General features: G+C 51.0%; 1 protein-coding gene across 12 annotated transcripts in view; it reads left to right on the top strand.

Moving 5' to 3' along the window:
* The window catches only part of ATP9A (ATPase phospholipid transporting 9A), a 130767-nt gene that overhangs the window by 95278 nt on the left and 13504 nt on the right, over window positions 1–21985 (top strand). For all 12 annotated transcript variants that reach the window (XM_081557255.1, XM_081557253.1, XM_081557259.1 and 9 more), the window contains 9 exons: window positions 1929–2090; window positions 8566–8658; window positions 9818–9901; window positions 11262–11432; window positions 14642–14740; window positions 17241–17330; window positions 17405–17549; window positions 18335–18399; window positions 21035–21190. In XM_081557255.1, the coding sequence (XP_081413381.1) occupies window positions 1929–2090; window positions 8566–8658; window positions 9818–9901; window positions 11262–11432; window positions 14642–14740; window positions 17241–17330; window positions 17405–17549; window positions 18335–18399; window positions 21035–21190 (1065 nt within the window). The remainder of the gene's footprint in view (window positions 1–1928; window positions 2091–8565; window positions 8659–9817; window positions 9902–11261; window positions 11433–14641; window positions 14741–17240; window positions 17331–17404; window positions 17550–18334; window positions 18400–21034; window positions 21191–21985) is intronic.

The following is a 21985-nucleotide window of genomic DNA, read 5'->3' as shown; positions in this document are numbered from 1 at the left end:
AGGCCATACTGAAATCAGAGTGATTAGAACAAACAGTTATATGGACGCGTTTCCGAGGACTTACGCAAGTTAGTAGCAGAAAATGGATTATTACTTGGGACTCCCCGGACAGTCCAGTGATTAAGATGCACCTTCCAGTGCAGAGGGTGTGGGTCCCTGCTTGGGGAGCTAAGACCCCACACGCCTGTGGCCAGAACATAAAACAGAAGCAGTATCGTAACAAACTCAATAAAACCTTAAAAACTGGTCCACATCAAAAAAAAAAATTACTTGATTAGCCCTGTCTTTGGAGGCGGGGGTCGGTGGGGAGTAGGAGGCGGGGGTCAGTGGGCACTAGGAGGTGGGCATATTTGGAGGCTGTTAACTCTGTCCCTGGTGCCTCCCGTCAACTTTGTGGTGGTGACAGAGTCGGGTGGCCAGGCAGTCACAGAGGACGCGCTGATGTGCGTGCACCTGTTGCTTTGAGAACGGGCGTCTGGATGGCCCAGGGTGGGCACTTGTCTTGGACCGCGGGTCAGCTGGACCAAGGGTTAGAGCTCATCTCAGCCCATCGTGGCTGCCAGTTGGGAGCAGCTCCCCCACGTAGAGCTGGTTGGTAGTTCCTGCCTCCGTGGGCTCTTCTGACGAGTAAACACGATGCTGTCATCCATACCCCGTGGCCCTTCATCCTTGCCTGACCTCTACCACCCCCAGCCTGTCCCCCTTCCTGTGCCGACGGGGGTCGGGGCTGGGTGGTCGCCCCTTCCCAGCTCCCCTCTCTGTCCCCCTCTTTTCTTTTCCTCTTTCCTTCTTTCCCCGAAGACCCCAGGCCGGATTCATCTGCGGACATGTCTCATTCTCTTCACGGGCATTTAAAACATGCAGCTTACTCACTTACATTGAGAAGTTGAGACTGCTCGGGGACAAGGTCAGGTTTCTGGTTTTTCTTGAGAAGCTGGACACTGTGGCCACCCTGGGCACCCATCCCCAGGGCAGCCTCCTTCAGCTGGGGCTTGGCCCTTGCCGGCTGCTGGACGCTGTGGCCACCCTGGGCCCCCATCCCCAGGGGCAGCCTCCTTCAGCTGGGGCTTGGGCCCTTGCCGGCTGCTGTCCCCAGCGGTCTGATCCTTACCGTGGAATCTGCATCCTCCGTGCCTTGTGATGGGCAGCGAAGCAAGCCTTGTTCAGGCTCTAAAAACCTTGAGCTGGTTACAGGACCCGGCCCCCAGCAAGTGCAGAGGGCGGTGGAGGGCAAGGCTGTGCGCCAGGTAAATCCAGGTTCGGGCCCCGGAGCATCCCCGCTCACAGCTTGGGAGCTTCTCCGAGCCTTGGTCTCCTTACCGGCACAGACCAGCGTTCTCACCCTGGTCGGGCTTGCCGTGTGGGGTGCGGTGGGGGCTGTCCCGTGTGGTGTAGAATGTTTAGCAGCTCCTGGCCTCTGCCACAAGATGCCAAGAACAAATGTCGACCCTCTGCTTGGCTGTGACACCCAACACTGTGCCCGTGGGGGCAGAACTGCCCAGTGGAGAGCTACTGTAGATTCCCTCCCAGTTGAGTGTTTGTGAGGTTTAATAGGGACCCTGGATGTGAGTCACCAACCCCCCACCCTCCCCACACCCGCGTCGTGCTCCTTCTTTCCGGATATTTGCAGTTTGCTTGGTGCAGATTCTTTCCGACGGGCCCTCTGTTTGCACTGGTCACCCTTGAATCTGTGTAGCTCTCTCTCCACGGTCTGCCTCATGGCTGCTTTAGGGGCCGGAAGAGAAGGCCCCCCCAGGCCTGAGCGGGGTGCTGGCTTGTCACCAGGCCAGCGCGGCCTCCCCTAGGGACGCAGGCTCCGCTCAAGCTCACCTGTCTCTGCTTCCCCGTCCACCTTCCTGTTCTTTTGCTTGACCTGTGCACCAGGACCCTGGCCTGTGTATCTGACCTTCGACCCTTGTCTCCTTTAGGTGGCCCTGGTGCAGTGGACCGAAAGTGTGGGCTTAACGCTGGTGGGCCGCGACCAGTCTTCCATGCAGCTGAGGACCCCTGGTGACCAGATCCTGAACTTCACCATCTTGCAGCTCTTCCCCTTTACCTACGAAAGCAAACGCATGGGCATCATCGTGAGGGTGAGTTGTCTTTCATTTATGGCTAAAAGTTGTTTGTTTTTCTAAAAAAAACGCGCCTAAGTCTGGTGTGTGTCTCTGGCTGGACGTTCTTTCTTACCCCTTTCTTTACTCTAGTATTGCCTGTTGTCCAGACTAACAGGAGGATACAGTTCCCTCTGCAGAAAGGGAATTTGTTCTTCAGTTGGACAGATCTCTGATAGCTGCTCAGCTTTTTGGTCAACCCCGTTCCAGAGTGAAAGGTGTAATGAGTGTAGATTGGGCAACTCTTGGTAATAATACATTTCTCATTGTATATTCATTCGTTTAATTAAAATATATTCTTTTCTGTCAAGGTGAAATTCAAGACATAAACTAATCATTTAAAATGTGTAATTCATTACCATATAGTACATTCATAATGTTGTACAACCACCGCTCCTGTTGAGTTTTGAAGTATTTGCATCACCCCAAAAGGAAACCTCATAGCGTTAAGCAGTCACTCCACAAACCTCCTTGCCTGTAGTCTTTGGAAGTTTCCAGTCTTCTTTCTGTCTCTAGGATTTACCTATTCTGGGTATTTCATGTAAATGAAACCACACAATACTCCTGGCTCCTTGCACTTAGCCTAATGTTTTAGAGATTCATCCATGTTGTCGCAGGTATCCATACTTCATTCTTTTTTATGACTGAATAATATTTCATGTTGATTATCCATTCATCCATGAGTGGACATTTGGGTTGTTTCCACCTTTTGGTTATTGTGAATAGTTGGCTACTGTGAGCACTCGTGTAAAAGGATGTAAGTACCTATTTTCAGTTTTCCAGGATAGAGGCCTAGCAGTGGAATTGTTGGATCTGTTTCCCACTTGCTAGATAATTCTCTTTTAACTTTATGAGAAACTGCCAAACTTTTCTACAAAATGATGCACTCTTTACATTCTACCAGAAGTATGTGAAGTTCTGGTTTCTCTTCCTCAATTCCTCTTTGTTTTCCATTTTCTTTTCATTGTAGCCATCCCAGTTGCTATGAAGTAGTATTTCATTGTGGTTTTGATTTGCATTTCCCTAATGGCTAATGATGTTGAGCATCTTGTCATATACTTATTGGTCACTTGTATTTCTTCCTTGGGAGACATGTCTGTTCAAGTCATTTGCCCACTTTTTAATTGGGATGTCTTTTATTATTGTCTTGTAAGAGTTCTTTATATGGTCTAGGTCCCTTATCAGAGATATGACATACAAATATTTTCTCTCATTCTGCAGCTTATGTTTTTGTTTTCTTGATAAAATTCTTTCCATGCATATAAGTTACTCATTTTGATGAAGTCCAGTTTATTTTTTTCCTTTGTTGCTCTTGACTTTGGTGTCATACCTAAGAGTCCATTGCTAAACCCAAGGTCATGAAAATTTACCCCCATATTTTCTTTGTAAAGTTTTTGTAGTTTTATCTCTTTAGGTCATTGATCCATTTTGAGTGATGTTTGTGTACAGTGTGAGGTAGGGGTTTTAGCTTAATTCTTTTGCCTGTGGATATAGAGTTGTCCCAGCATCGTTTGCTGCAGAGACCATTGTTTCCTCATTGAATAGTTTTGGCACCTTTATCGTAATAACATATTTTCAATGATTTTTCATTCATATAATCACAAAAGATACTGAAAAACATGTGATCACGCAGCACCATGTCACTGTGGCATTGATCTTTCAGATTTTCTTTTTAAATTTTTTGAAAGTATTGTGGAAGTACAGCCTACCCAGAGAAAGGTGCAAACTTCATAAATGTGCAGCTTAAGTGTTTGCAAAATTAATACAGCTTGCCTGGCGTCCAGAACAAGAACAGAACCCCTCCACCGTCACTGCAGCCGCTCCCTCGTGCCCTCGTGCCCCTTCCTGGTTCTTGCCTCCTTCCTCCCCGCAAGGATATAACCACTGTCCCATTTCTACCACTGACTGACTTTGTCTCTTTGAGCTTTATATGAAGAAACTGTAGATGCCCTTTTAAATCCTACCTTAAAATTGCTTTTATTTTTAATTAGTTTTACTTTTTTACAAAAAAATCTGATTTTTTAAAAATTACTTTTTATTGGAGAATAGATGTACTTTTGGAGAAGGAAATGACAACCCACTCCAGCATTCTTGCCTGGAAAATCCCACGGACATGGGAGCCTGGTGGGCTGTGTAGTCCATGGGGTTGCCAAAGAGTCAGACACGACTTAGCGACCCAACAGCAGCAGCAGCAGACGCACTTTCGGCTCCTTCTGTTGTCGGAAGCAGGTCACTGGGTCCAACCCCCTCACTCGATGGGGGAAGGGGGGCTCATTGGAGAGCCCGCTTCTCCAGGTTAAAGTTAGACATGGCTCCGTGAGCTGTTGTCCTGATGGTCCAGTGACACAGGAGGAATGTGCCTTGAAAGCAACACCCTCTAAGGGATTTTTATGTCCCTGATGCCAGTAAGTCCTCAGACTCTACCGGATGTATGTCCTTGGCAGTTTTTAAGTGGGATGAGGGCTTTTTCTCCCTTGCAGTCCCTGCTTTTCCCGCTGGCCTGCATCCTGCCTGCCCCGTGGCTTCAGACCATGTCTTGACTTCATGTCTGATGTCAAGAACATCCATGGCCTGGAAGCAGCCACATGAATCCTGTGGGTGGGTGTTTCCTGAGGAATTACAGTCATTATCTCCTACTTTAATTTTGTTCCAGCCATTATTTTTCCAAGTTGTAGGGCCGTGGGCTCTGCTGGAGTCATTGGGGGGTTGAGTCATCATCAGATAGTCCCAATATCAGCTGTTCTAGAAGCGGGCCCCGTATGTCCCCTCCCTTGCGTTGCAAAGGGCTCTCATAACCAGACTAGCATCATAGTTTACGAGCCGTGACCCCGGCTCTGCCCACAGCAAGAATTTGGGTGTATGTCTGGGATACTGTTGGATGGGCAAATCTATCTTATTTTAAAATGGCTGTCTGTCCTTCCCAGGTAATACTTTAAAAAATCAGCATTCAGCTAAGGCATTCAGAACAAATACATGTGAAAGCAGGGGATTAGAACCATTCATCTGTGTTTTCACCACCCAAAGACTCAATCACTCTTGCCTTTTCAGGGCATTTCCCTTCTGTTTTTTCTCTAAGCATAAATGAATGTAGATAGCCACACACATTTTTGTAAAACTGACATCAAGCTCTACCTGAAACTTTGTAAACTCGCACCCCCTCCACTGAACGACAGGTGTGCTGAGAATATTCTCCTGTCGTTAAAACATGATTTTTATGGTTTTAATGTGTGCTTAGCATTCTGTTGGAAAAAGTGTAGCATTATCTCATCAAATATCCCTTTCTTGGATACTTGGTTTGTTTTCTGTTTCTTACTACGAACAGTGAATCTGTGCACGTCCATCTTTGTTGTTGTCTTTAATGAAGTGCGGGTTATTTTGCTGATATTTCTATTTCCTGACCCGTCTCCCTCTTTATCTTTGGTTTTACTGAGTCCAAGTCAGGAGTGTGGGACTAGCTCAGCACTCTGCACAAACCTCACTGTTCTCTTTTCACCGAATGTTTCTCATCCTGGAGCCATCTTACCCCCAGGGGACGTGGGGACGTCTAGAGACATTTTCTGCTTGTTACAACTCAGAGGGTGGTGCCACTGGCATCTAGTGGGTAGAGGCCAGGACAGCCTCCTAACAAAGAATGTTCCAGCCCCGAATGGTCGTCGTGCCAGGGCTGAGAAACTGTTCTGAGGTGTCCATCTTTTCTGCCTGTTGTTTGTCCTGTTACTTGACGTGAGGAGGTTTGCCCTCAGTTACAAAATGGTTCTCGACTTGGTTTAGGGACTGTTGACAGTTACAGTGTGTTTTTTTTTTTTAATTTTTGTTCCTTTCTTTGGCTCAGTTGTGTCTTGGCTGCAGCACTCGGGCCCTAGTTACGGTGCTCGGGCTTAGTTGCTCTTCAGCATGTGGGATCTTAAGTTTCTCGAACAGGGGTCAGACTCATGTCCCTTGTATTGCAAGGCAAATTCTTAACCGCCGGACCCCTGGGGAAGCCCCCATCCACCCTCAACGACATGTGAGCGCGTGGACAGAACTGAGCAGCATCTTAACTCACAGAGCGAGGTCTGGTCTTTGCGTGTGTCTCCCTTCTGAGAGGTTGGCCAGGTTCGAGAAGCCGGTCTCCTTGGGGCTTGTGTGTGCGTCTCTGGGCCGCTGGTTTTGTTTTTGTTGTGTTACAAGGTGTTCCATCGTCCTCCCCACACCCTTCCCACGTGGCGTGCTGAAGTCAGATCGTTGGTAGAGATCATGCCCTTGTCATTGTCTGAATAAAAGAAGCCTTTGAACAGGTGCCAGAATCAGACCACAGTGGAAAAAGATGAGGCCCCCAAACGACGCAACGCAACGGGCAGATCTCTGTAAATTTACAGTGTAGTCTTGCCATAATATGGGAACGAAGTAACCTTGCAATGAACTTGGTGGGAGGAAATGACTAACGGGAGGAGACGGTCGATACTGTATTTATATTGGCCGAGATGTCCAAGCTCTCTTGAGCCCCTTCTGGAGCAGAGGAAGCTGGGGAGGGGGCATTGTTTCCCACAGCCCCTTTTGGGTGAAGGGGAAATGAAAAAAAGAGAAACCTGCTTTCATGTTCAGACCCCATAGCTATCTTTGGCCCGGGTCACAAGCAAGCATAGATGCAATCCATCAAAGAAGCAACCTGCATTTGTAATGCTTTGAAAATGCAGGTGCCTTTTCGTGGCCTGTGGGTGCTTTTATGAGTAAGCACGCTGTTCGAAAAGATGGTCAGTGATCAGAGGCATTCAGAAGTTACTTTAGAAGATGAAACTATACCACTGATTTGGCGCTGGGGATTTATTTCCTCTTCCATGAAGAGCTTACAGACATGCTTCTGGGCTTCCCTGGGCAGTAGAATCTAGGCACAAGGCGTGGTGGTTGTCCTGCTACCCTTGCCCGTCTCCACTGCCTCCAGGCTCCCTGAGATGAAGGTCATTGAGGAAAGAGTCATGGGATAAGAATCAGCAGTTTCACCATCAGTTCCTTAAAGCCAGGGTTTCTCAACCTCCGCACTATTGATGTTTGGGGTAGGATGATTCTCTCTTGTGGGGACTGTCCTAGGCATCGCAGGCTGATTGTTGTTGTTCAGTTGCTAAGTCGTGTCCAACTCTTTGTGATCTCATGAACTGTAGCCTACAGGCTCCTCTGTGCATGGGATTCTCCAGGCCAGAATACTGGAGAGGGTTGCCATTTCCTTCTCCGGGGGATCTTCCCCACCCAAGGATCAAACCCATGTCTCCTGCATTGGCAGGTGGGTTCTTTACCACTGAGCCCCCTGGGGATCTCCTAGGATGGGTAGCAGCATCCTTGTTCTCTAGCCTCTAGATGCTGGTAGCACCTCCGGGATGAGACAGACAGATATGTGTTGAGACGTGTTGGAAGTCCCCTGGGGACAAAACCATCTTCGTTCAGACCCCTGTTTTCTACAAGCAGTGCAGCTGAGGGTCTTGAGGAGTTACTGCCGCTCCAATAGGAATAATGACACTGGGTCAGCAGTTTCTGTCGGTGTTGGCCCTTTGCGTCCTGCTGTATGTAGATTATCTCATTTAAGCCCCAGCAAGCCATGTGGTAAGAGTTGTTAGGATCCCAGCTTTACAGAGGAGGAAAGTGAGGTCTAGAGATGAGAAGTAGTTTGTCCAGGTGCACACAGCCAGGAGCTGGCGCTGGGTCTAAGCATTTGATGCCTGAGGTGCGATGTTACCCTCTCCCCAGAACATCTGGTTGGTGTGGACCGAGAATCTGTGTCCCTTCTTCTCTAGCTGAGTCCTCGGGTCGAGGGCTGAGCTAGGGTCCAGCTAGGCCTCATCTAAGGTCCAGCTTTACCCAGATCAGTGGTTCTCAGCTGAGGCGCTGTATCCTCCAGGGGATGTTTGTCCATATCTGGAGACGTTTTGGTTGTTATCATGGGGCTTGCTGCTGGCATCTAGTGGGTAGAGGCCCAGGGATGCTGCAGGAGATGGTGCAATGCACAGTCCAGCCTTCTCGTGGCAAAGAATTCTCCAGCCCCTACCTAATGTTAACATCACCGAGGCTGAGAAACCCTGACCTCGAGAATTATCTTACTTCCCAACTCTTTCCGGTAGACCACCTTTCAGCAACACTTGCAGCCCTGTGTATCAATTTAAAACAACCTTATAGTGTGGGAGTCCGTTCCTGTTAGAATGTAATAACTGTAAAAACAAAGCTCTTCAATCCTTTTGATCTCGCTTCCATCCTTTAACGATTTTCCAAGTGCTTTGATTTTCTTCTGATTTCTGTGGCCTTTGCCCCGAAGTGAGCACCCCCCCCCACCGCCCCCATCTCGCTTTTCATCTCTGGCCAAGTGAGAAAACAGTGCCATCCGCTGAGGAAGGACACTTTGTGCGGCACCTCTCGTGGGCAGCGGGCGCTGGAGCGGAACGCGGGTTCCTCCCGCGTGTTCATGCTTCCTGCCCCACCCCTTCTCTAGGATGAATCAACCGGGGAGATCACGTTCTACATGAAGGGAGCGGATGTGGTCATGGCAGGCATCGTGCAGTACAACGACTGGCTGGAGGAAGAGGTGAGCGCGACGCGGGGCCCCGGGAGCACGTCCTGGAGCCTGTCCCTGTGTGAAACAGGGAGGTGGGTCCCTGTGTGCATTTTCTGTGGCTGTGTAACAGGTCACCCCCAGATTCAGCAGCTTAGGAAGGTGTGTTGTTTCTTACAACTTCTGTGAATCAGCACTTCATGCACAGCTCAGCCAGGCCCTCCACTCAGGTCTCGGGCTGGGGTCAAGGGGTCGCACAAGGCTGGTCTCATCTGAAGGCTTGGCTGGGGCAGGACCCACTTCTGAGCTCACTAAGCGGTTGGGGGTGGGATTCAGCTCTGCAGTGGCTCTTGGCTGGAGGCAGCCGTGTTCCTCGCCATGTGGGTCTGTAGGTAAGGCAGCATACACGTGGCCCTGGCTTTGTCAGAGACAGCAAGCCAGGGAAGAGAGGTTAAACAGAAGTCGCCTTCTCTGAAACATCCTTCCCTCACTTTGCCACATTCTGTTGGGAACAAGGCCCTGGGTCCACTGCATCCTCAGAGCAGGTGATCATACAGGGAGGTGGGTACCAGGAGGCGGGCATCGTGGGGCCCATCCCAGGCTGCCTTGTCCCAGGTTGTGACGTGGTAACTGGCCATACCATGGAGGGAAGGAACTGCCCGTGTCTCAGGCCATTTCTGTGTCATCTCCCAGCTCCAGGTGCAGAATTCACATTTCAAATTCACTAATAATAAATTTCTAATAGGCGAGATGACCGTCCCACATGCCGACAGGGGCCGGGCAGGTAACTCAGATGACAGACGGGCCGGGATGTGTTTTCTGGCAAGCCCACACTGGGCGTGTTAAACATATCAGCACATTCTTCACCCGACAGCTGTGTTTCATGGCAGCAGCTGCCTTGTGGCATCATTGACTGTGGTCATTTGGGAAAGTGCTTTTGTCAGAGGTTCAGTTTTTCCAGCGAGCCAGAAATCCAGATTTAAGTCAGACTGCATTGACTTAAATTTTGAACCCCTTTTACAAGGTTTGCTCAGGGAGACAGCTTTAGGAAAAAGCAGTGTTGTGATTTTCCAGGGGTCCTCCCTGGACTGGAAGGGGGTCCCATCGGCTTCAGCCTGCAGCCATCCCCAGGGAGAGCTGGGGACTCAGAGCTCTCGGCACGGTCGTCCACTGACCGGGGTCTGCTTTTCAGTGTGGAAACATGGCCCGGGAGGGGCTGCGGGTGCTCGTGGTGGCCAAGAAATCTCTAGCAGAGGAGCAGTATCAAGACTTTGAGGTAAGGGCTTCTGTGACTTTCATGTTGGTTTTGAGCCCCGCTCCCCCCCCCCATCTTCCCTCCCTTCCTTCTGCTCTGGCCCAGACCCATGTCATTTCCGAGCACACCAGGTTCTTCTCTCTGCCTAGAACTCTCCTCCCTCGTGGAGCTCTGTGGCCCCTCTCCCTTGCTGCCTTTGGGTCTCAGCTTAAATGCTTCCTCCTCCGAGAAGTCCTCCTGGCTCCCCATCTAAGGCAGTCCCACCTCCTCACTTGGCAGTCCCACCTCCTCACTTCCCACGGTCACCCTGTTGAGCTTTCTTCGTTTGCGTTTATCAACAGCTGTGATATGATGACTGTATTTATGTCTATATTTCAACGTTCTTTTTAATATTTTCTTTTTGGAATAAAATCTTCTTGAGAGCAAACTTTATTGGTCTGATTTGCTCTTGTACCCAAGCACTTAGGGTAGTCATTGTAAATCTTCTAGAAAATTTGAAATGAAACTTTCAAATTTGAAATTGTAAACTTTCTTGAGGCTCTGTTTTTTTTAAGCTGTAGAAAGTACTGGATGTGAACCAGGTCATTGACTTTCAGAGCCAAGGCTTCCGGTATAAATATGTCTTGTTAATTGTCATCCTGTCCCATGGACTGTGTGTTCCTTGAAGGGGGGTCCTTGTTGTACCCCAGCCCTGGCACAAAGGTAAATGAATATATTTATACATGACTGGAAGGGAGAGAGGGCAGGTTGCAGGGAGAGGCTTCTGGGGCCCCGTCCTGCCCTACCTGGAGAAGCTGTGCCTGAGCGTGTCTCTTTTACATGCTTGAGTTCTCTGTGAAGTTTTATTTAACAGGATTTCTAGCCCTGATGCATTCTACCATTTTCTCAACTTTAAAGGCATATGCTTTGAAATGACCATATCCTTGCTAACCGTATAAAGGGGATAAACGGACGGGTTGGGTCGATAGTCTTTGGAAATAGGGCTTCTTCTTTAGACAACCTGGTGGTCGAGGGTTCTTGGTTACAGCATATGTTTATGGGGGAGAACCTACTGTTTTTTGAGATCTTGAGTTGTGCTAATCCTTGTAAAAACTCAGTCCGGTTAGGGATATTATTGTCTCTTCATGGAGGAAGACAGCTGAGGCTCAGAGAAGTGTAGCAACCTGCTGGGAGTTGCACAGCAGGTGGGCGTAGAGTGAAGGGTGGGACTCTGGTCTCTGCACCTCCCGTGTCTGGTCGGATGAACTTGGAAGGAGGCCGAAGATCTCAGTTTCACCACTTTGAGGTTCACCCAGGTGCTGGGGTCCCTGCCCTGTGTGGACGCTGCCTGCCTTGCACCTCCCCACCCCAAGACGTGACCATGTTCCCTGGTGTGTCCCAGGCCCGCTATGTCCAGGCCAAGCTGAGCGTGCACGACCGCTCCCTGAAGGTGGCCACGGTGATTGAGAGCCTGGAGATGGAGATGGAGCTGCTGTGCCTGACGGGGGTGGAGGACCAGCTCCAGGCGGACGTGAGGCCCACCCTGGAGACGCTGAGGAACGCCGGCATTAAGGTACGGCGAGCCTGCCGCCTGGCAGCAAATTCCAGACTCAGACTGGTGGTCTCTTCAGCGGAGGGTGAAAATTAGAGACGGGGCAGAGGGTGGAAGCGGTGACAGGGAGCACAGGGAACCAGATTCGGACGGCGCCCTGAAGCGCCCCGTCCTTCCTGCTCCGACAGCCCGCTTTCAGAAGATGGCCTTTGCTCGTGGCTGCCCCTCTGCGCGCCGGGTTCCGTGAAGGCAGGAGCGGGTGCCTCACCTTAGCTCAGGACCACGGTGTCCTGCACGCTTGGGGTGTCACACCCTTGTGGAGTGGCCGGCCAGCCATCTGTTTTATGGTCTAGGTGAACGAACGACCGCCTGACAGAGTGACCACCTGCCCCAACAAACTGCCGTGTTTACATTTTTGTACTCCCCCGTCTCAGTTCACTTCAGTCGCTCAGTCGTGTCCGACTTCACGACCCCATGGACTGTAACACACCAGGCTTCCCTGTCCATCACCAACTCCCAGAGCTTGCTCAAACTTACGCCCATTCAGTCAGTGATGCCATGCAACCATCTCATCCTCTGTCGTCCCCTTCTCCTCCTGCCCTCAATCTTTCCCAGCATCAGGGTCTTTTCCAGTGAGTCAGTTGTTTGAATCAGGTGGCCAAAGTATTGGAGCTTCAGCTTCAGCACCAGTCCTTCCAGTGAATATTCAGGGTTGATCTCCTTTAGGATGGACTGGTTGGATTTCCTTGCAGTCCAAGGGACTCTGAAGAGTCTTCTCCAACACCACAGTTCAACTCTCTGTTTAGGGGCCAAAAAATTCATACCTAGTTGTTTAATCTGGAGAGGCCAGTAGAGGGCGTCTGGGGAGCGGGCTCCATCTCAGTGGACCCAAGAAAGGGATTAGCAAACTCATGGGTGTGAAAGTGAAAGTGCTGGTCACTCAGTCTTGTCCAGTTCTTTGTGACCCCATGAACTGTAGCCCACCAGGCTCCTCTGTCCATGGAATTCTCCAGGCAAGAATCCTGGAGTGGGTAGTCATTTCCTCCTCCTGGGGATCTTCCCAACCCAGGGATCGAACCTGGGTCTCCCGCACTGCAGGTAGATTCTTGACCATCTGAGCCACCAGGGCAGCCCTATGGGTTAGAAGCTCCTGAAGACAGGTCAGCGACCTGTCTCTACCCAGCTACGTCCTGGAGCCTCCGTCTGGCAGGAGTCCTCAGGAGCAGGACGGTGTGGACAGCAGGGAAGAGGCCTGCGGTCATAAGCCAGCTCCGGTCACCTTCTGGCGCCTTGGGGCCTGTCCTGTTTGTTCCTGCCAATTTCTGAAACCTCTCCTCTAGGAACCTGGGAGATTCCAAGTTCCTGCCCCTGGCTTTGGCCGAAGGTTTTTTTCCTCCGTAAAACCATTCTCTCCAAAAGAGGTGTTTTATTCATAGAGCGTGGACTGGACTTTTGCTGGTTTCCATTGTGAGAGGGGAGGGTGTGGAGTGTATAGTTAGGGATCCGGCTAGCTTGTCATGAGGGTCTAACGTGTGGTCTTTCACAGGCTGGGAGGTGTTAGAACTTGGGAACTTCCTACTTCACTCCCTTCCTGGGTGCAGCCCCTGAGGCCACGCGAGGTGGCTTCACAAGGCAGGTTCTCATGCTGGGAACCGCAGACCTGGGGCTGGAGCTTCCCTGCGGGGCCCCTCCTGGGTTCCTGCATGGGATGCAGCCTCAGTGGGCTCAGGACTTTCCATGGTTTTCTGCAACTCTAGTCTTCCAGCTCCTGTCCCAGGGTTTGCTCTCTTACGGAGAACCCTGAAGACTGGCACCACACTGGGATCACGTAAAACAATACTGTTATTGATTTTTAATTGGAGGATAATTGCTTTACAACATTGTGTTGGTTTCTGCCACGCGTCAACATGAATCAGCCATCGGTATACATATGGCCCCTCCCTCTTGAACAACAATACTGTTTTTAAGACCAGGTGGGAGGTTGAGGGGAAACACGCACATACTTTGGGGGTCAAATCCAGAGGCAAGGGGCCCCCAGCAGGGCCTGATGCCTTTATCCTGGCCATTTCACTGCCTGGAGGTTCAAATCCTGCCTCCCCACTGACAAGTTCTGTGGCCCTTGACAGGTGGCCTGACTTCACAGCACCTCCGCTTCCTGTCTCATAAGGGTTTGTGAAGGGACGGTGTGCTGAACACTTGGTTAAATGCACAGCGCTTAAGCGGTGCCTGGCATGGTGAGCACATGCAGAACCTTCGCGGTTATTTTCTTCCCTGCTCTTCCTTTCATGCCGAGGTGTCCCTGTCCCGTGACTCTGAGGTGCCCCCACCCCCACCGCCCCTCCTGGAAGCAGAGAGAACAGAGAGTTAGAGTGAACAGCAGAGCAGGAAGCACATTGGTTTAGACTCTGAAGGTCTGGGTTCTGGGCCTGGTGGGACAGGGGCTAGCTGTGTGACTTTGGGGAACTCACCTACCCTCTCTGAGCCCACAGCAGTGAGATGCAGAATGTTCTGTTACAAGGTGATGAGGAACCTGGCATGTTTACTGTTGGCAGTTGACAGTTAGGGTGAAGCTCCCTGGGGCTTCCCTGGTGGCTCAGACGGTAAAGAACCTGCCTGCAATGCAGGAGACTCAGGTTTGGTCCCTGGGTGGGGAAGATCCCCTGGAGAAGGGCATGGCAACCCACTCCAGTACTCTTGCCTGGAGAATCCCATGGACAGAGGAGCCTGGCGGACTGCAGTCCATGGGGTCGCAGAGAGTAAAACATGACTGAGCAGCTAAACACTTTTACTTTCAAGCCCCCTGAGAGCACACAGGGGCATCCGACTGCGGAGAAAGACCCCATGTAATGTGACAAATCAGTGTTTCTTATAGGACGTTGAAGCGATCCCCCGTCCATACAGCCTTCCCCTTCGTTGAGATTATTTACTGCTTTAAGAAAAATTCTCAGCAGGGGGATTAGGAGGGCAGAGGCTGGGCTGCACGATGTCTGCCCAAGCACGTGCCAGTTTCCCGGAAGCGCTACACCAGCTTTTGCTCATCCAGCAGAGGGCACACGGGGTCTTGAAGCCCTTGAACCAGGGCCTTCCCTGCGGTGCTTCGGGGACATCGTAAGCCTCGAGGTACATGGAGCGTATGAATTCAGCGCGATGTGTTTGGAAACCCAGCTGACACGGGCAACAGGCCGGCTTGAAGGCTAACCAAGGGGACCTCTTCTGTGCGGTCATTTCAGGTTTGGATGCTGACGGGGGACAAGCTGGAGACAGCGACGTGCACAGCGAAGAATGCACATCTGGTGACCAGAAACCAGGACATCCATGTTTTTCGGCTGGTAAAGCATTCTCTGCTCCGGGGCCTCGTGGCGGGGGCGGGACGCTGTGTTTGCGCTGTAACCTCATCATCTCACGTGGGCCTCTCTAGGGGGAGGAGGAGGGCGTCAACCACCTGGGATGGGGGGAGCTCAGGGCACTGGTTTGGGTGGACTTCCTGAATGGCCCAGGTGAGGCTGAAGGATTCCTTCCGGAGGTGGTGCAGGGGCTCCTGGTGACCACCCCGCGTTAACTCATGTTCTTGACCTGCTGGGGGCTGTGGTCCCTTGGAGAAGCTGACGGGATGCAGATAAGCTCATGCACATGGGTCTGTCCATATGAGTCTAGGGTTTCGCTGAACCCTTGAAAGCCAAGTCCTTGGATAGGAAATAAACTCAAGATCACAGATACTGGCCTGTCTGCCTTCCTGAAGGAAACCGTTGAGGAGCCTTTAGGAGGAGGCATGGTGGGTGGCAAAGGAGAATTCCCTGCCCTGGTGGCAAGCCCTTGGCCATACAGTGCAGGCAAGAGGAGCTGCTCCAGCGCTCAAAGCCGAGGACTGTGATCGGCCTGACTGAGTTGCCAGGTGAGAGCCACCAGGTCTCCTTTGGGGCTGAATATGGTGGTCCTTCTTATCTGCCACCAGAGCCACCAAGCCAAACAACTGGGGGTTCTCTAGATGTTCTAGGGGTCTCCCCCCACCGCCACCCCGGCCTTTGGTCCATAGCACGTTGAAGCTTTAGGAAATCTAGCAGTTTCTGGAATAGCCCAACCAGCATTACGTAGAGGCAGATACAGCGGATCTTCATGATTCATGGATTCTGCCCACTCATTAAAGTTTATTTGTAAAAAAATTAATACTCGAGCTGCTTTCAGAGTCACATACGGACATGTGCACAGTGGCGTCACCTGACGAGCAGGCCCCCAGCTGAGGTGGAGTCAGGCGACGCTCTGCCGTCCTGTCTCAGCTCTCGGATGGATGCAGGGGTCCTTTCAGTCTATTCAGTGCCACGTGTTTCTTTTGCATTTTTGTGGGTTTTTTGTTAGCAATTTCACGGTTTAAAATGGTCCCCAGCACAGAGCTGAGTACTGACCATGTCCCTGAGTGCAAGAAGGCTGTGACATACCTCCCACAGATAAGCTTCCTTCAGGTTGAGTTACGGTCCTGTTGGCCATGAGTCTAGTGTTAATGAATCAACTATACCTATTAATATTACTAAAAATTTTTTTTGAGGTATAGTTGATGTACAGTGTTGTTTCACGTGTGCAACATATTGGTTTATAGTTTTTTAAATGGTATATGGAGAAGGAAATGACAGCCCACTCCAGTATTCTTGCCTGGAGAATTCCATGGACAGAGGACCCTGGTGGGCTAAAACCCATGGGGTCGCAGAGAGTCGGACATGATTGAAGCGCCTTAGCGTGCAGTGCATTTATAATGATAAAATATTGGCTAGATTCCCTGTGTTATACAATAGGGTCTCGTAGCTCATTTATGTTATACACGGTAGTTGGTATCTTTTAATCCTTTACCCCTATCTTGCCCCTCCTCTTCCCGGGTCACAATTAGTGTGTTCTCTATATCTGTCTCTCTTTCTTTATATTCATTAGTTTTATTTGTCAGATCCCACATATAAGTGACATCATACGGTATTTATCTTTCTCTGACCTATTTCAGCAGGTGTATATTTTCAAAGATGTCGTTAAACAGAGACACGTAGAAAGCAAGGTTGTGTATTGACCGACGGACGAAAACATTGTGACCAGAGGCTCACAGGAGCCAGCCCCGTGTCTCGCCCAGGAGCAGTGGTTCAGTAATCACTGAGTGTTCACAGCGACTTGATAGAACGGAACTGTTTCACATAATGAGAAAACACTGTATGCTCTAGGACTCAGGGGTGGCAGACTATGCCCTGTGTGCTGGTTGCCGATTTTTGTAAATAAAGTTTTATTTAAATGCAAGATCTGCCCATCTGTTTAGGATTGTCTGTGGCTGCTTTGGCAGTGTAGCAGAGGGGTAGCTGTGACAGACTGTATGGTCCACAGAGCATATCATATTTAACACCTGGGTCTTTAGAGAAGAGCCAGCCGCCGGGCTAGGTGCCTGGCTTCCGAGGCCTGCTCTGAAATGGACAGGCTGTGCTCCTCTAGCCAGGCTAACACATCATGCCCTGCGTCCATTTCGTTGTGCATAAGGTAGAGCCTGGAAGAGCCCTTGTGGGAAATAAAGGGGGTGAAAGTGCAGGACAGTGCTGGGCACGGAAGGAAAGGGCTCCGGCCTTTTGCTCTTCCCTTGATTATGTGGGTCCCCCCATTCCTGGGGAAACGCGAGGGGACAGTTGGTGTGCAGGCCCCCCTGATGCCCACAGCCACAGCAAACAGGGCCTGCTCTGGCTGGGGGGTCGGTGGCAGGGGAGGGTGGGGTTCTAGGCGGGGCGCCTGGCCCTCACGGGGCTCCAGGAACTCGCCGCTTGTTCCCAGCGGCTCAGAGCGCGAGGCCTCCTTCTCCGCCTTCCCTTCCAGGTGACCAACCGCGGCGAGGCGCACCTGGAGCTGAACGCCTTCCGCCGGAAGCACGACTGCGCCCTGGTCATCTCCGGAGACTCGCTGGAGGTGGGCGCGGGGACCCCGGGAGCCGCCGTGGGGCGGGGGGACCGTGGCCGACCCAGCCCCTCTCCCCTCCCCAGGTGTGCCTCAGGTACTACGAGTGCGAGTTCATGGAGCTGGCCTGCCAGTGCCCGGCCGTGGTCTGCTGCCGCTGCGCGCCCACGCAGAAGGCGCGGATCGTGCGGCTGCTCCAGGAGCGCACCGGGAGGCTGACCTGCGCAGTCGGTAGGCCCGCGGCCGCGCCGCTGACGCCTGGGGGGCGGGCCCGGGCCCCTTGATCCGGGCTCTGGGGCTCTGACGTTGATACCCCTTCCCGCCCTTGGCCCTGTTCCCGTCGTCATTATTTTCAGACACTTCACCCTGAGAAGGCGTCCAGAAGGGCGCTGAGGGCGTTCCGGGCCTTCCTCCTGGTTGTGCCTTCTTCACTAGTGACTCCAGCGCCGCAAAGCCCCGGGGGTGAAGAAGACCACGCTGGGGAGAGGGGTCTGGGTCCAGTCTGCCGATTTTCCCCAGCTGGGGGTCCACGGGGGTCTTCGTTTCCCCGTTGGGAGCCGGCCTGCTCATTGGTAGAATGGGAGAGGCCCCGCGGTTCCCTCGAGAGGTGCCTAGGCGGATTCCCAAGGGCGGTAGCCTTGACGAGGTGCCTGCTGCAGTCGCAGAAAGCCGGGCAGCATCTGTCACCGCTGATGATGACGGGACCCCCGCACCTCGGAGGCAGGGCCCGAGGGGCTGTAGATGTGGCGTGGACACAGCCCTGTTGCTCAGTGATCCAGCGGCCAAGCCCCTCGGCCAGTCGCCCGGTCCCTCTGACTCAGCTCCTCTGCCTATGAAAGAAGAAGCTGATTGCGCGGGCTGTTGGAGAGACTTGAGTGGACAGAACAGAACAGAAGCTTGGCCCGCGATGAGAGGCAGCAGCGGATGAGTCTGTAAAGCCGCCGTGAAAAGCGCGGTTGTGTTTCTCGCCTCTCCCTGCTTTGCTGACCTTCCTCTCTGGTCTGTGTGCCCCGCAGGCGATGGCGGCAATGATGTCAGTATGATCCAGGAGTCTGACTGCGGCGTGGGCGTGGAGGGAAAGGTGAGCACAAATGGGGTGCGTGTGCTGATTTCTGCCCCGGGGTCAGCATTAGGGCGTTAGGTGGTGGTCGTGAGGACGTCAGAGGGGAGCCGCGCTGCTCCACCAGCTGCGGTTTCTTTTTCCCTCCGAGATGCAGCTTCAATGCTTCTGGAAATTCTCGATTAGAATTACAGAGCGTAAGGAACCAGGTATGGTAATTACCTGGTGTTATTACCTGGAAGTCAGAGATTGTGTCACGGTACCTTACAGATAAATGCTGAGTCTTTGCTTGCCCAGACCTAGTTTTTTTAAAGTGTCTTCCTACATTCCGAGGGTGCCACGAACGTTCTCCAGATTCTCCCCTGGTAGTGTTGTCAGTAGAAGTGTCAGTTTCACGCTGGAGCGGCTCTCAGGGATTACGGAAGAATGGGGCGTGGGTTGCTCCTCCCTAAATGCTGTGGCAGCTGCAGATTTTTAAAGGTTGTGTGTCACAGTTGTTTTTCTTTTTCCTTCCCTGTCAACTGTGTGCCTCCCACTAATAGTTGCCCTGCCCTCTGTCCTTTGTGACTTGAGGTGACCCTAGGCCAGAAGGTTGGGCCCCACATTTGTTAGCATTGTGTGTGGAGTGAGAGTGTGGAGGCCTTGAATGAGGGCCAGAGATGCCCTCTATGATTTTGTCCCATATATTCATGCATCTGGATTTTCCATCTGTTTTTTTCCTTTCCACCTTTTCACCCTGGTTTTCTGGTTCTTATCCAGTTTACAGTTGTTTGAAGTTGCAGAGCTAAATGATCCTTGAAGAAGAAGTTAGGTCTGAAATCTGTATGATTCCTTTAATGCAGGTTGTAAGAAGCACAGTTGAAGTTAATAGATGGAATTCTTTACAAGATGCTGTATAGTATGAGAACGTTTTCTCTTCTGTTAAAAATTATAGTCTGCTTCCTTTGTTTTTTGGAGCATGAAAGTGACAAGTGCTCACAGTAAAGAACCACAGCAACGTAGAGATGGGTAAAGTGCATTTTTTCTTTCAGACAGCTGCATCAAACTAGCGACAATCCTAGTGATTCTAGGATCATTCTCCTAGGATTTTTGTCTATGTGCACACTACTTGTTTTGGGGATGTATATAATTTATATGTACACACACATAAATACATATATATGTGTTTATGTATATATATATATATATACATGGGATTCCCAAGTGGCTCAGTGGTAAAGAATCTTCCTGCCAAGCAGGAGATGTAGGTTCAATCCCTGGGTCAGGCAGAGCTCCTGGAGGCAACACACTGTGGTACCCTTGCCTGGAGAATCCCATGGACAGAGGAGCCTGGTGGGCTACAGTCCATCGGGTTGCAAAGAGTCAGACACGACTTAGCAACTAAACAACGACAACATATATATGGACACCTTACACACATATATATTGTTCTCATGTATAATTTAACATTTAAAGCATTATACTATGTTTTTTTAAAATGCAGCTTGCCTAAATCTGTTGTAGCTTAGATTTCTTTATACATCAGAACATGTCCACCCATCATTTTGTATATTTCCTCGAACTTTCTATTTTGAAAAATGTAACTCCTTCAGAAAAGTTGAGCTAGAACAGTGAGCACCGGTTCACTGTTTGCTTTAATTTACTAGTTGTTAGCGTTTGTCACATTCTCCTTCTTGTTCCCTCTCTCCCTGAATCAGCTGAAACTAAGTTGCAGATATGTTACCCCTCAGTGCTTCAGTGTGGATCTCTTAAGAAAGAGGGCATTTTTCTACGTAAGCAAAATAGCATTGCCACAAGTGTAACATTGATATGATAATACTATATAATATTCATGGTCTTATTTCTCCAGTGGTCCTCAAAATGTTTTAGAAATCTCCGGGAAGCAGTGAAGGATCCCACACTGCATTTACTTGCACGTCTTCATGTCTCTGTAGTCTTCTTTAATGGAGAACACTTCTCTCCATCTGTTTTGTGGGAAAGGCGGTCTATTTCAGGACATTGATTTTTGAAGCATTCAGGGCAGTTGGAGAACAATCCCATGACGTCTGTGGGTCGGGTGGATTTGCTTATCGTTCTGTTTTTGGTGTAAGGAGCACATAAGGGGAGTTTGTGTCTTCCTGTTTCATCACACCAGGAGGCCGTGAGGTCCATCTGTCCCATTAATAGCATCTGCCGTGTACCTTTTAAAGAATCCCATAATATGGCTGCACTCTAAATTATTTCCAGTTCTATGAATGTGCAAAGCTGTATGTTTGGGAATGTTCAATTTAGTATCATTGGTAGCATCAGCCCCGCCCCCCATATGTTTAACCCTTAAGGGAGCCGAGCGCTCCGTGTCTGTCTGGGAATGGTTCTTTGCTCCTGGCTCCCATTATGGGTTGGGCCTCACCCCTGAGGCTTAATACTAGATCCATTTGACCTCCCAATTATGACTATCTGTGCTTTGGAATGTTTTTTATTTAAATAAATTCCTCTTTTAAAATCAAATTTAAACTCAGACCACCAACCGTGTATAGCTGGAAACCAAAGAATTTCTTTATTGAAGTTCTTCAAAGATCTCCTTATCAGTGTCTTGTTTTTTCAATTAAAAAAAAAAATGTATTTGCCTTGCCCTCCTGTGCTCCTGGTGGCGCCCGGTTTCGACGTGTGGTTCTAGGAGGGCAAGCAGGCTGCGCTGGCCGCCGACTTCTCCATCACTCAGTTCCGACACCTCGGCCGCCTGCTCATGGTGCATGGCCGCAACAGCTACAAGCGCTCGGCCGCCCTCAGCCAGTTCGTCATCCACAGGAGCCTCTGCATCAGCACCATGCAGGTGGGTGGGCAGGCGCGTCCGGAGCTGCCGTGGACAGTGCCTGAGAAGCAGCGGTCTCCGCTTTGGAACGGTTACCCTGCCGGGCCAGGTCCGGCCCCCTAACTCCGAAAGAGCTCGGAGCGCCTGCCTGGAGCCTTCCGGTGTGGGGACCAAGGCTATGCTCGCTCTGCAGAGCGTCAGCGGTGGGGCCTGGCCGGGGCACGAGATGGAGAGGTGTAGGTGCCCTGGGTTCGTGTGTCAGGGTGAGTTGTCGTCCTTAGTTTGCCAGAGGGAAGGACGCAGAGGTAAATGCCAAATGAATACTCCAGCTCGGAGTTTTCCACATGCAGAATCAGGGACCTACAGAGAGCAGCCATGAACAATGTGCTTTTCTTTGAGAGCATCCTGTACCCTGGGCATCAGGCTAAGTGTTCACAATGCAGGGGCAATTGCAGCCTTCACTGTAGTCTGTGCCCATTCTACAGATGGGGAGGCTGAGGCTCAGTGAGGGTGAGAAATTGGTACAGTATCACTCAGGGATTTAGTCTACCCAGACAGGGGGCCCTGGTACCTGCCCTGTTAGTTCCGGTCTGCCCCTCTGCCCTCCATTCTGGTGGGGGGTGGGTGTGCCTCTATGTGCAGGGGGTGCTTAGAGTGGCACAGCCCAGGGCATCTTAGCTCTGCCTCCAGCGCAGCCCGGCTGGGAGTCCCGTATGCTTATCCCAGTCGTCCGTCCTCTCAGGGAGTTGAAAGTGTTCATCGTTCAGTTGTGTCTGACTCTTTGTGACCCTATGGACTGTAGCCCATCAGGCTCCT

This window comes from Giraffa tippelskirchi, chromosome 13 (genome assembly GCF_054371585.1).
Source record: "Giraffa tippelskirchi isolate mGirTip1 chromosome 13, T2T-mGirTip1v1.2.pri, whole genome shotgun sequence".
NCBI lineage: Eukaryota > Metazoa > Chordata > Mammalia > Artiodactyla > Giraffidae > Giraffa > Giraffa tippelskirchi.
This window is presented reverse-complemented; position numbering and strand designations above follow the sequence as displayed.